Raw genomic sequence first — 14,562 nt, 5'->3', positions numbered from 1 at the left:
ATCCACGTGTGAAATGCTCTAAATAACTGGACTACAATTACTTTGTTGATAGGCATGCATTTCTTTAGGTCTAAATAAAAGGAGGTTTGACTCACGTCGAGGCGGTGTGGGGCGTAGAGGGCGCTAGTGGTCAGCTCCTCATAGCCTGCCGTCAGGCGTGTAACACGGTGCAGGGTATCCACCTGGACGGAGACAAGACAGGCGCCATCAGCTACGAGATGCATGCACATATACACACATTTTCCTTGTTTTACTATTCTTGGTCGGGAGTTTAGGTCCCCACAAGGATCGAAGAACACACACACACACAACCTGGGTTCAAAAAGGATTTGTTTCCTTTCAAATACTTTGAGCGCATTTGATTGGCACGGGCTTGGTTCCGTTGTGCCACACAAGCTCAATCAAGTGCAGGAAAAGTGTTTGGAAGATAACATACTATTTGAACCCGGGCACACACACAGTTACACATCAATCAGGGCATAGTCTCACACAAATACAGGTGGGAATTAAAGGAACTTTAAAGCTTCCACAAACCTCTGCTGTATCGGTCAATGCAAAAGCAGCATGGCTCTTGGTTTGGACTGCTGGTTCCCTATGAGCTAACCTCTGCACACTTCTCTGTACAACCCTGACTTTGGGTTCATACACTGTCCATCTGCCTCTCTGCTATCACAGTTCTAACATCACAAGCCAATATCTAATGCTCCTGTATTGTTCATTCCAAGATTGAGATGAAAAAATTTCTACCTAATTTAAATCGCACAATGTTGTATTCTCAGTCATCACTGATGGAATGCAGAAAATTCTGCCTACCATCTGGTTAGTCAGGGAGAATCTCAATTGCATTCGTGTCCTCTCTCCACCTTCTGAAAACCTATTGGATGAGAAAGCCAGCGGTCTCGCCCCTCTGACATTCTCCTCCAATGGGTTTTGAGAAGGATGCAGACACAGCAGAGTCAAGGAAATACAACTGAGGAATTTCCCTCAACCGCTGACCGTCCAGGCTAACCTCATGCTGTTTACAGCAGAAATCTGTGGATCCTCTTCAGCAACACCGCACTTCCACAGGTTTACAAACAGCGGAGGGCAACAACAGCAGAGTAATGGGGAGTAGAGGGGAGGGGGGGGCTTTGGCTTCCATGGTGACAGGATGGAGAGAGGGCCATGGGCTGGCTGTGTCCCAAATGATACCATATTCATCAAAAGTAGTGCACTATAAAGGGAATAGGGTGGCATTTGGAGAAGAAAACGTGGACATAGAGATGAAATGGATGGATAAATAACTGGGGGAGAATGGTAAGGTAGGTACACCAAAGGCTTAACTGAAACAAGGTGGAGAGAGAGGGGGGATGGCCAAAATGTACCTGAGGCATGTTTCTCTGCTAAGTGGAGCAGGGACAGGTGCCACAGGGGGTCTTGGGTTGGGTGTTTAGGGGTCAGGGGTGAGGAGAGGGAGGTGGGGGTCATCATTGCTAGGGGGAGCTGGGTGTCTAGGGATGTTTGGGGTGGTAAAGTCCCGGAAACCTCCCCAAAATGCCCTGTTTTCTATTATTTTTAATAAATGTTGTTTGAACAAATTCCAGGATTGCCTTCCCTATTCCCTCCCAATTCCAGAAATCCTCCAACCAGGATTGTGAAAACCAGGACATTTTGTGAACGTTACAGGGATTTTGCAAACCTAGAGAGACTGGATTGGAGGGGGTTGGAGCATTGAGGCAGGCTTTCCTAGAGGTCCTCAGTGCCTACCTGGGGCTGCAGAGAGGGAGAGATGTTGAGGACGGCCTCCCCAGCCCCGTTGAGGTTCAAGGGGTGCAGGCCGAGGTAGGCAGCGGCAGCGTCGCCAGCATGAGACAAGCTGTAAGACCCTGACGACCCTGCAGGCAACACACGCTGTGTCAGCCAATCAGGCATCTCAGTGTGGCTCTGTCAGTCAAATCAAGCACCGCAGTGTGCCGGGGTCAGAGATCACAGTTCAACCAGGAAGTTAAAAGTACACTGGCTTTTGAAAAGAGACCTTCATACCCGTGCTCACAACCCGTTGGCTAGTGTTGAAAACATGAGGATCGTGGACCACAGTCAGAGTGTTTAGAATGAGGTGAGCAATGATTTAGTCGCTCGTGACACAGCCTTCTGGGTGCCAAGATGATCCAATACATTGTACAGTTGGATCCTAAATTTCCTCCTTCCTCACGTTGTGAATGAAGTATGAGGCTAGTGCAGAAGAATGAAATAGCCAAACTATAGGGCCAACTGCAACTTTGGTGTTCAAAACGGACCAAAATCAAGACAACACAAATGTCTTATTACATGAAAAACGGCAGTCGAAGTTTTCGTTAAACTGTAGCGAGTGAGCGTCAAAGTGGAATTCAGACATTTTTAGTTGTTATGTCTTGAGACCGAGTGCTGATACCCGACAGTCCACCAGCGAGCTGTAATCTTACTGCAGGAGAGGCAGACCATGGAAATAGAATTCAGATAATAATAGAATAGATTTCTATGAAGCAGGCATACAGTATGGCTCACAATGACAATGGTACATCACCTACCTGCTCCTGTCTGCTTCCTGAGCAAATAGGGGTAGCTGGTACATACGCGTGTGTGTGTGTATACACAGTCTACCGTTCAAAAGCTTGGGGATCACTTCGAAATGTCCAGATTTTTTAAAGAAAAGCAAAAAAAAATTGTCCGTTAAAATATCAAATTGATCAGAAATACAGTGTTGACATTATTAATGTTGTAAATGACTATTGTAGCTGGAAACAGCTGATTTTTAATGGAATATCTACATAGGCGTACAGAGGCCCATTATCAGCAACCATCACTCCTGTGTTCCAATGGCACGTTGTGTTAGCTAATCCAAGTTTCATTTTAGAAGGCTAATTGATCATTAGGAAATCCTTTGCAATGATGTTAGCACAGCTGAAAACTGTTGTCCTGATTAAAGAAGCAATACAACTGGCATTCTTTAGACTATTTGAGTATCTGGGGCATCAGCATTTGTGGGTTCGATTACAGGCTCAAAATGGCCAGAAACAAAGGACTTTCTTCTGAAACTCGTCAGTCTACGCTGTGTACGACTTCTTTCACAGAACAGCGCAAACTGGTCCTAACCAGAATAGAAAGAGGCAGCCCCGGTGCACAACTGAGCAAGAGGACAAGTCTAGTTTGAGAAACAGACACCTCACAAGTCCTCAACTGGCAGCTTCATTAAATAGTACCCACAAAACACCAGTCTCAACATCAACAGTGAAGATGCGACGCTGGGATGCTGGCCTTCTAGGCAGAGTTGCAAAGAAAAAGCCATATCTCAGACTTGCCAAAAAAAGATATATATTAAGATGGGCAAAAGAACACAGACATTGGACAGAGGAACTCTCTCTGCCTATAAGGCCAGCATCTCAGAGTCGCCTCTTCACTGTTGACGTTGAGACTGGTGTTTTGCGGGTACAATTTCTTTTTTATTTTACCTTTATTTAACTAGGCAAGTCAGTTAAGAACAAATTCTTATTTTCAATGATGGCCTAGGAACAGTGGGTTAACTGCCTGTTCAGGGGCAGAACGACAGATTTGTACCTTGTCGTTACTAGTCCAACGCTCTAACCACTAGGCTACCCTGCCGCCCCTTGCACGGAATAGCCTTAATTTCTGAGAACAAGAATAGACTGATGAGTTTCCGAAGAAAGTTATTTGGTTCTGGCCATTTTGAGCCTGTAATCGAAACCCAAAAATGCTTCTTTAATCAGAACAACAGTTTTCAGCTTTGCTAACATAATTGCAAAAGGTTTTTCTAATGATCAATTAACCTTTTAAAATGATCAACATGGATTAGCTAACACAACATGCCATTGGAACACAGGAGTGATGGTTGCTGATAATGGGCCTCTGTACGCCTATGTAGATATTCCATAAAAATAGCATAACAGCCGTTTCCAGCTACAATAGTCATTTACAACATTAAAATGTCTACACTGTATTTGATGTTATTTTAAACAAAGCAAAAAAAAAGAACCAAAAACAAGGACATTTCTAAGTGACCCCAAACTTTTGAACGGTAGTGTGTGTGTGTGTGTGTGTGTGTACACTAATGCAAAGGTGTGCTGGCTGCTAGATAAAAGACAGCCAACAGGGTGACTGTGGGAGTATGTAGTAGTAGTAGGATAAATAAATAAGAAATATATCATGTTAAAATGACGACATCGAAAGAGGAAGTGGTGAAATTGAACAGAAACCATTCAGAAATAAAAAATACAATTGGATTGGATTTATAATCCGATGGTCATTTCCTACTAAGAGTTATTGCTTAGGGCAATAGCCCAACAGCTAAGATACTGCTGAGTCAAGCTACATTTATCTCTGAAAATGACCACTTTCTACAACATTAAAGTCACTTTTATTTTTTTTATATATTAAAAAAATAAATAAAAAAAAAACCCTTTTTCTCCCCAATTTCGTGGTATCCAATTGTTTTAGTAGCTACTATCTTGTCTCATCGCTACAACTTCCGTACAAGCTTGGGAGAGACGAAAGTCATGCGTCCTCCGATACACAACCCAACCAAGCCGCACTGATTCTTAACACAGCGCGTATCCAACCCGGAAGCCAGCCTCACCAATGTGTCGGAGGAAACACCGTGCACCTGGCAACCTTGGTTAGCGCGCACTGCGCCCGGCCCGCCACAGGAGTCGCTGGCGCGCGATGAGCCTACCGGCCCAGACGACGCTCAGCCAATTGTGCGTCGCCCCACGGACCTCCCGGTCAAGGCCGGTTACGACAGAGCCTGGGCGCGAACCCATAGTCTCTGGTGGCACAGCTGGCGCTGCAGTACAGCGTCCTTAACCACCCGGGAGGCCCCATTAAAGCAACTTTGAACGAGGAGATTATCAATCTGGTCCAAAATAAGATTTGGTCTAAAAAAAACTCCACTATAGAAAATCTGTGAGCGCAATGACATCACAGCAATGCATCAGACACCAAACAAGCAGAGGAACAGAAGAAAAGTCAGATGGAGAGCCAGACAACAGAGGCAGACAGACAGACAGACACGCAGTCAAGCAGGCAGACAGGACAGACAGCAATGCAGACAGGACAAGACAGCAATGCAGACATTTTCCTCATTCCGTGTATGTGGTTCTACACTTCTGGCAGTGTGTATGAACTACAATGTGTGTGTAATAGCATGGACCTCGGCTGATTGGTGTGGGGAGGCAGGGTGATTGAGATGGATGGAGGGGTGGGGGTCAGGGGTGGTTGGCAGGGGCACACGGTACCTGAGTTGGGCGTCGCCGGAGAGTTAGCCTGGCTAGCCTGCGCCGACACGCTGGCAGCATCCACCGCTGTTTTAACTGCGTAGAGGTTCGCTTCCTCCTGGAACTTACCAATGTTCTTCTTGTACCGTATTCTCTTGTTGCCGAACCAATTAGAAACCTGAAGGGGAGACGAACAGGCACCAGTGTATTAGTCAGTGTACCCCCTAGATGTCTTTCCAGGGTTGTATTCAGCAGTGCACGCCGTAGCAAATTGTTTCCCAACGGAAAACGAAAACAAACCGTTCGTACTGGAAAATGTCAGGTGTTTCAGTACATTTTCAATTGAAACCAAATAAAGCTAAATTATTTTAGGCAGGGGAACAGACCCCCTACCTATACATTAGAAGGGGAAAAGATGGTTTCAATACTGGTAAGTCCACTGGCAGCAGAAGTGTGTGGTGCGGTACGGTGGTACCTGGGAGACGGTGATGGCACACTTCTTGGCCAGCTCTTCTTTAGCCTCCTCACTGGGGTAGGGATTGGACAGGTGGGAGTAGAAGTACTCGTTCAGAACCTCCGTAGCCTGCTTGTTGAAGTTACGCCTCTTACGCCTGACCGGGACATTGATACGAGACACACAAAGTCAGTCAGACATGATTCATCTCGGAACAATTTTTAAAAAGCCCTGCAGGTAACAAATGAAATTACAGCAAAACTCTTAAGCAGACAGACCTGGCGTCGAGGAATCTGGAGCGTAGGATCATGACGGCCTCGCAGGTGCTCTGTTTGAGCTGCATCTGGATGGAGCTGAACTTGCGGTGGATGATGGCCACCATGCGCTCGATCTCCTTGGGAGAGATGGGCCGTGTGCGACTCTGTTCCCTCAGCAGGTTCATCACGTGGTTGGTGAACTCACTGCATGCCTGGGGTGTAGGGGCAGAGGAGCGGGATGAGGAATAGAAGGAGGGAGAAATGAGACTATCAACACAAAGGTTTAACTTAAATTCAGTCCAGTTTCACAAAATAACACAAATTCCCACGAAAACAATCACCTTTGAAGGTGAAAGAGAAACACGTGTGTGCTGTTTTTCTCCAGCTTAGACGGGTAAAATCTGTGTAAATGCATTTCCCTCGCTCTCCTACCTGCTCATATTTCTCCAGCTCAGAGTGGTAGATCTGTCTGATCTGGGCCAGCTTGGCTCTGTAGTCTGAGTGTTCGATGCCTCCGTCGGCACCGGGTGACCCTCCTGCTGCTGCTGCCGCCGCAGCCGCCGCTGCCGAGCCCCCGCCCTTCTCTGGGCCAGACACGCCCTCGGCCAGCAGCATGTTGTCCAGACGCATGATCTGGGGGTCTGGGGGATCCTCATCCTGAATGCCTCGGATACTCAGCACTGGAGAGGAGGCGAAGAGAGAGAAATTCAATATATCAAATCAGGCATTAAGGATAAAGGAGCACCGTGTCTCAATTGCAACGTCGGAGTCATTCAGATTCAACCCCTTATCCGACCCTAGGCACTTGAGGTAGATCTGACGAAGTCGGATAGGTATAGGCAATATGGTAATAACACTCTCAGATAGGCCAGGTAGAATGTTTGTCATACTGCTTAGGCTAAAGGCTTCTCCAATCCAATTTCTTTCAGATCTTTAGAAGTGCCTCAGCCTGGGGTCGTTTCTGGACTGGGGCCTTAGTTTGGAATTTTAATGTACTGGAAAAAAGTTTCCAAAAATAGGCAAAACTGTATTTTCTCTACCAGAGAGGATGATTTTTTCAGGTTCCAGCAGGTGCAAGGGAAGGGAGGACAGTAGGACACTTCATCAATACTAAAACCTCAAGGAGAAGTGCCCTAGCTGTCAAAACAACCCCGTCGATTCTCTCCCTAATGGCATCCTAGAAGTAGTGCACTTTAAAAATGGTTAGGGTTCCATTTGGGATGCAGCTAAATTCTTAAGTGAATTCTAAATTAGCAGTACCCTATTTTAACACCAGGTGGCAGTGTGGCGCCTCAGACTGCCAGTTCAGAGCAGAGAGAGGCAGGCAACAGCAACATGAGGCATGGGCAGAGTAATGGGAGTGCATGTGCTGTCACTGCAAGCTCGGCTGGCCATAAGTACAGCTTTCAGCCGCTCTGCTATTCCACTGTATTAAACCCAGGACCTCTGTCAGCCCCCAGCCACACACTCATCTCTCCCTCTTACAGATAGACACCCACACACAGATGCACATATGGAGGCACACAGTACACACTCCGACACAACACACACAGGTGCAAACAGACGTGCACAGACTCCTATACACAAACACACTTTGGACTCACAGCCTTTGTTTTAACACCATCATGCCGTACTGTACATTGTCCTTTCAAGCAACTACTGTAGATGTACAGTGCTAGCCTGGTTAGGTTGCACATCTTGGCGTGGTTTTGCTCAGTAGAGTGAAAGGGGTAAAAGAGAACTGGAGCATTGCTGTATTAAAGCCAAGACCAGTAACTCTCTCAGAGCCGGTTCTATCCAACTTACTGTTCACAGTACAGGAATATATACTGAACAAAAGTATAAAAACGCAACATGTAAAAGTGTTGGTCCCATGTTCATGAGCTGAAATAAAAGATTGCACAAAATGTTTATTTCTCTCCAATTTTGTGCACACATTTCTTTACATCCCTGTTAGTGAGCATTTCACCTTTGTCAAGTTAGCCCAACCACCTGACAGGTGTGGCATGTCAAGAAGCTGATTGAACAGCATGATTATTATACAGGTGCACCTTGTGCCGGGGACAATAAAAGGCCACGTAATGTGCGGTTTTGTCACACAACACCACAGATGTCTCAAGTTGAGGGTGCGTGCAATTGGCATGCTGACTGCAGTAAGGTCCAACTGAGCTGTTGCCAGATAATTTAATGTTAATTTCTCTACCATAAGCCGCCTCGAACGTTGTTTTAGAGAATTTGGCAGTGCGCCCAACCAGCCTCACAACCGCACACCACGTGTAACCACACCAGCCCAAGACCTCCACATCTAGCTTCTTTACCTACAGGATCATCGGAGACCAGCTGATGAAACAGGAGTATTTCGGTCTGTAATAAAGCACTTTTGTCGGGAAAAAAACGAAGTGGACTGGCTGGGCCTGGCTCCCCAGTGGGCCTGCGCCCCTGCCCATTCATGTGAAATCGATAGGCTTATGGCCTAATGATTTTATTTCAATTGACTGATTTCCTTTTACAAACTGTAAAATGAGTAAAATCGTCAAAATTGTTGCGTTTATATTTTTTTGTTCAGTATATAAGTGTGTGTGGTTGGTTGGGTACAGCAGGATACATTTCCCTCTTGCATGGATAAATAGTCTTTTTGTTAAAGCCATAACTAGCAGCTGTTCTGTACAGCTTACAGTTCTGGAACAGAGGAAAGACAGGAGACAATTCTATTTCTAACCGGCTTTATTCTCTCTGGGTTAACACAGCCATGGGAGAGAGTTCTTCAGAACAGTAAATACATCTGGGATATTTCCTGCAATTCAATGGTAAAATGATATGGGTCTAGCCATCGAGTCTTGAAAAGTACACACAACCAAGTGGCAGGGCCTGCTGTTGCACTGGAACACTAACTCTGGATTGGGGATTTAACGTGTAGTTACTGGACACTTGAGATAAAACGATGTTTCCACAATAAAGTCAGTATCCTTTCTGTTAGTGTACTACTTTAAAGTTCATCCTAACAATTCTGCCCACTCCCCCTCAACAATGGTCTCTCCCTCTCTTAACTTTCCCTCCTTTTCTAGAAACTTATTTTCTCCCCTGCTGTTGCTCTCTTTTTCTTGTTCCCTCTGGCCTCCGTTGTTTTCCCCATCTAGATCCTCTCTCTGTTCTCTCCGAGACACATTCCTCCACTGTTGCTCCACCTCTCATCCCCGCTCACGGCTCAGGAATGCAGCAGACCCAGCCGACTGAACTAGTGACCCCGATTGGCCCATCGCTCCCCCCCCCCCCCTCCACTCACAAAGCAAAACTTTAGTACTTATCGGCTAGGTAGAGAGAAAGTGCTTTTACGATGTGTATGCAAACTATGCACCTACTTGCTAAGTTTTCTAGAGTTGTGTGTTTTTGTGAGTAGATTGTGTTTTAAGTGTTAGGCTAATCCTCTATCTTGTGTGTGTGTGTGTGTGTGTGTGTGTGTGTGTGTGTGTGTGTGCTCTCCAGTAAGTCTGTAGCTTCCAGACTGTGTGTGTAGAAGTCAGTCTGAGCTGCCCCGTCCCAGACACTGTTCCAGACGAACCATTTCCCGATCCAGCAGACAGTGCAATACACCGGAGGCCCAGAATATTCAGACATTGGCTCAAAAAACATGAAACAGCATTTTGTTACCTACCAAATACTTTAGTGGCGCTTGATTGAGCTCGTCTAGACCAACATCATCAATGGAATAGTCCCAAAAGGTACAAACCCCACCCATCTAGCACTCCGGGCAAAACACACTTAAAAAAAAAAAGTGCTTTTGGTCAGTTAGTGTTATACATGGATGCAGTGGCCATAGAAGGAGTAGCCAACTGACCGACAGCTCAAGAGGTCAAGCATGCCTCTCCGGGTCTTTCCCCTCCATCCTGCCCCACATCTCTGCTTTACACACACCCTCCAACCCCCCAGTTCTCATTATTATAGCCCCCAGCTGTAGCCCCTAACGACCTCAGATTCTCCTAATTACTCCAATTATTAAGCTGTGATTTCTGACAATCGCACACATCTATTAGGAGGGCCTATGCACTCAGTACTGAGCAGTCGTAATGCATTTTCCAATAAAGCAATAAGGAGCTTGAGTTTGCGGTCACAATACAATTACATAGTAAAAAAGGACACACAATAGCACCCTAGGTTGTGTGGCACTGAGACAGGCAGCTCTTTTCCTCTCGTCTCGCTACAGCCATACTATGAAATATTCAGGCTCTCCAGCTGGGGTTTCAACTGCATACATAATCCTGAAGCTCATTCCTGCCTCATAGCCAATAATCGCTATGCACACAGGCCAGAACGCAATTGTGCGTAGTAGGCAGCGCAGGTAGGTAGGTAGGTACACACTCTGGACCTCAAAGCCAGTTCCACCACATTTGGTTTCTTCTCCATTGTTCCCCTCTAAATCAGGGAGTGATTTCAACCAGGGAAACCAGGTGTGTAATTAATTCATGATCAGGTAGAACAGAAAAGCAGCAGGCTCCGGACCTCGTAGGGTCAGAGTTGAGAAGCCCCGCTCTCGGCCTACTTGTGTGGCAGGGTGAGGTTGAAGGCTTCCCCTAACAGAGCAGCAGTGTCTTCAGTACATTAGGGGTAGATGCATGTTCCCCCGAATACATTCAGGCCTTCATCCAACCCTCAGCTCATGGCGCACACACACACTTTTTATCCCACGTCTGTCTTCTCTCGCTCTGTCCTGCATCCCCTTTTCACTCCTCCCACCCCATACCCTCTCCTGTATCCCCCCCCCCCTCTCTCTCTCGGCACCCCCCCCCCCCCCCCTCACTCCAGCGCTGCTCGCTCTCCATTTCAGTTGAGTTCTCCATGTGAGCTGCAATCCCTCATGCTGTCAGCCCCCACCTCTCCTCCTCCTCCTCTCCTCCCTCCATCTCCTCCTCCTCCTCTCCCTGTAGACAGACAGGATTAGCATTTTAATTGCCTCAGCTCCCTTGGGTATTCTCAGCCTTCCACTGAGGGAGCGAACCGGGGAGAGAGAGAAAGAGAGAGAGAGGGGGGGGGAGAGAAAAAGTAAGGATAGAGGGCAGCCTAGAAGGAGAACCAAGGAGAATTGGAAAAACAAGGGAGTCACAGCAGGAGACATAAAAGCAGAGAGAGGCAGAGGAAGACGATGAGAAAGAAAAGGCAAGGAGGGAACAGCAGAATAAGAACGCTTCAGAAATGCTCTCTGCTACGATACCGTAACTGGATCCAGAGGAAAACAATGGTTCAAAAGGAACCTTCACACAAGAAGGAACTACATACAGGTCAAGGCTTGACATTCTGGCGAATTCGCCGTCAGTACCAAGTAAAAGTCACTGGCCCAAATGAGAGAGAGAGAAAAATAGACTTGTCTTCAGAGAAGAGGAGGATGTGCAGTAAACCCTTTGTGAAATAAATTCACTATGAGCAAAGTTCCCAGTTTTACGACTAGGTTGAAAATATCACATACAAAGCAAAATATTAAATATTTTCCACCTAGGTCTATGACACCCATAGACTTCTATAAGGAGTACTCTGTAAATCGAAATTTGATGACGAAAGCAACCTAGTGGCAGAGGAAAGGAAGAGTGTAAAGTGACTCTGGGCCCCGGGAGGAAATTGAAGACTGTTACTGAACCCGCAGGTTGAATTAGGATCCCCATGCTACAGCGGGAGTCATCTGAGTGCTGTCTGGAGTAGTAGTCCTAATCCAGGGGTATCCTCTTCCATTTTCCCTCCTCCCTCTAGTACAAATAATATATCCCTGGTGTAACAGAGGTCGGGAACCACGCTCAGATGTTTATTTATGTATTTAACTAGGCAAGTAAGTTAAGAATAAATTCTTATTTATAATGACTGCCTACCCCAGCCAAACCCTAACACTGGGCCAAGTGTGCGCCGCCCTGTGGGACTCACCAATCACAGCCCGGAATCGAACCAGGGTCTGTAGTGACACCTCTAGCACAGATGCAGTGCCTTTAGACCTCTGCAACACTCAGGAGCCCTGATGACTTACCTTGCCTGAGCCCTGAAGACTTCCAAGGCTTTAGCGCAACAGGCTAACAATCTTGAAACCCAGTCGTTCGCGGGCAACAGCAAACAAGCTGCACAAAAGGTGCCGCTAGACGTTCATAAGTAAGTAGGGAGGTGAGGGCATCGTAACATCTTTGGCTACACAAGTTGTCAATTAGGAGACGACATTCATTCCAACAACAGTTGGGCCTATATTCCACAAAACGTTTCAGTCTATCGAGTGGTACTTTTTGGAGAGGGGCAGTAGTAAGCTGTGGATGTGTCAGGTCCTGCTTTAAGCAGCGTCTGTGGTTGTGTTGGTCCTCTTAACTGAAAGCCTGTGGCACACACCCAGGCACACACACACACACAAAAACAAACAAGCGGTCACACAAATGGTCAGTGTGCTTCCTTCCTGAGCGAGGGAGTGGTGAGTGGTCAGTGTCAACACCGTGTGATGAGGGGTGTGAATGGGAGATGTCCCACCCTGGGCAAACACAGTGAATACCATTGAGCATGAAATTAACCCTTTGTTAACTAGAGACGACAACTATGGAGACCAGAGCAAATCGGGGACAAAAGGCTTCAATCAGATCTAGGCCTATAAGGCTCAACACATACCTCCTGTTCTCAGGTGCTCTACATGAGCCTTTACCATCCAACACATTCTCCATAATAAGCATCCACTAGAAGAGCAGCAGGCATGAGATGAAGAGAGGAGTAGTGAGAGGCAGGAGGGTATTTTACATGGTTTCCTTTACTTAACTAGGTTAGTCAGTTAAGGACAAATTCTTATTTACAATGACGGCCTACCCTGGCCAACTCGAACCAGGACAACGCTGGGCCAATTTCTCTCCGCCCTATTGCGACTCCCAATCACGGCCGGTTGTGATACAGCCTGAAATCGAACCAGGGTCTGTAGTGACGACTCCAGCACTGAGATGCGGTGCCTTCGACCGCTGCGCCACTCAGGAGCCCTCCAAAGAGATTAGGTAGATGTATCCCTTAAAGTGGCCGTTGTTCCTCTATCCCTCCTTCACTCGCTCTCCTAGTGTTGTCATGACACCAGAATTTTGACTGATACCAGGTTTAGTATCAAAATACCATGTCAAAAAAAAAAGTATTAGCCAAAAATCACAGAATTGCAGTTGACGCAGACAGAAAACTCTTCTTCTGCTCTGTCCAAGTGTTGGGCATCTTTTGAGTTCAATCTCATTACATTAAATGTGATATAATTAAGTCTATGATTTCAAATCTAATTTTACTTGTCACATATACATGGTTAGCAGATGTTAATGCGAGTGTAGCGAAATGCTTGTGCTTCTAGTTCCGACAATGCAGTAATAACCAACAAGTAATCTCACCTAACAATTCCACAACTATTACCTTATACATAAGTGTAAAGGGATAAATAACATGTACATAAAGATATATGAATGAGTGATGGTACAGAACAGCATAGGCAAGATGCAGTAGATGGTATAGAGTACAGTATATACATATGTGATGAGTAATGTAGGGTATATAAACATAGTGGCATAGTTTAAAGTGGCTAGTGATATATTTATTACATAAAGATGGCAAGATGCAGTAGATGATATAGAGTACAGTATATACATATACAATGAGTAATGTAGGGTATGTAAACATTATATTAAGTGGCATTGTTTAAAGTGGTTAGTGATACATTTTTACATCAATTCCCATTATTAAAGTGGCTGGAGTTGTTGGCAGCAGCCACTCAATGTTAGTGGTGACTGTTTAACAGTCCGATGGCCTTCAGATAGAAGCTGTTTTTCAGTCTCTCGGTCCCTGCTTTGATTCACCTGTACTGACCTCGCCTTCTGGATGATAGCGGGGTGAACAGGCAGTGGCTCGGGTGGTTGTTGTCCTTGATGATCTTTATGGCCTTCCTGTGACATCGGGTGGTGTAGGTGTCCTGGAGGGCAGGTAGTTTGCCCCCGGTGATGCGTTGTGCAGACCTCTCTACCCTCTGGAGAGCCTTACGGTTGTGGGAGGAACAGTTGCCATACCAGGCGGTGATACAGCCCAACAGGATGCTCTCGATCGTGCACCTGTAGAAATTTGTGAGTGCTTTTGGTGACAAGCCAAATTTCTTCAGCTTCCTGAGGTTGCGCCAACATAGATCGCCGCCTCGCTTCGCATTCCTAGGAAACTATGCAGTAATTTTTTTTTTTTTACGTGTTATTTCTTACATTGGTACTCCAGGTAATCTTAGGTTTCATTACATACAGTCGGGAAGAACTACTGAATATAAGAGCAACGTCAACTCATCATCATTACGACCAGGAATATGACTCTCCCGAAGCGGATCCTGTGTTTTGCCTTCCACCCAGGACAATAGATCGGATCCCAGCCGGCGACCCTAAACAACGACGCCGTAAAAGGGGCAAACGAGGCGGTCTTCTGGTCAGGCTCCGGAGACAGGCACATCGCGCACCGCACCCGAGCATACTACTCGCCAATGTCCAGTCTCTTGACAACAAGGTTGATGAAACCCGAGCAAGGGTAGCATTCCAGAGAGACAGAGACTAACTTTCTTTGCTTCACGGAAACATGGCTCACTCGAGAGACGCTAACGGAA

At 46.3% G+C, this 14,562-nt stretch overlaps 1 protein-coding gene across 5 annotated transcripts in view; it reads right to left on the bottom strand.

The window, feature by feature from the left end:
- pbx4 (pre-B-cell leukemia transcription factor 4) overlaps positions 1 to 14,562 on the bottom strand; it is a 51,769-nt gene that overhangs the window by 3,644 nt on the left and 33,563 nt on the right. For 2 of the 5 annotated variants that reach the window (XM_064988682.1, XM_064988680.1), the window contains 6 exons: positions 6,390 to 6,637; positions 5,979 to 6,169; positions 5,722 to 5,857; positions 5,268 to 5,424; positions 1,747 to 1,874; positions 96 to 182 (listed from right to left, as the gene is read on the bottom strand). In XM_064988682.1, the coding sequence (XP_064844754.1) occupies positions 96 to 182; positions 1,747 to 1,874; positions 5,268 to 5,424; positions 5,722 to 5,857; positions 5,979 to 6,169; positions 6,390 to 6,637 (947 nt within the window). The remainder of the gene's footprint in view (positions 1 to 95; positions 183 to 1,746; positions 1,875 to 5,267; positions 5,425 to 5,721; positions 5,858 to 5,978; positions 6,170 to 6,389; positions 6,638 to 14,562) is intronic. The other 3 variants (XM_064988685.1, XM_064988684.1, XM_064988683.1) reach the window with 2 other exon arrangements.

Source organism: Oncorhynchus masou, chromosome 15 (genome assembly GCF_036934945.1).
Source record: "Oncorhynchus masou masou isolate Uvic2021 chromosome 15, UVic_Omas_1.1, whole genome shotgun sequence".
NCBI classification, from domain to species: Eukaryota; Metazoa; Chordata; class Actinopteri; order Salmoniformes; family Salmonidae; genus Oncorhynchus; species Oncorhynchus masou.
The sequence above is the reverse complement of the archived record's forward strand: the minus strand, read 5'-3'. Positions and strand labels throughout refer to the sequence as shown.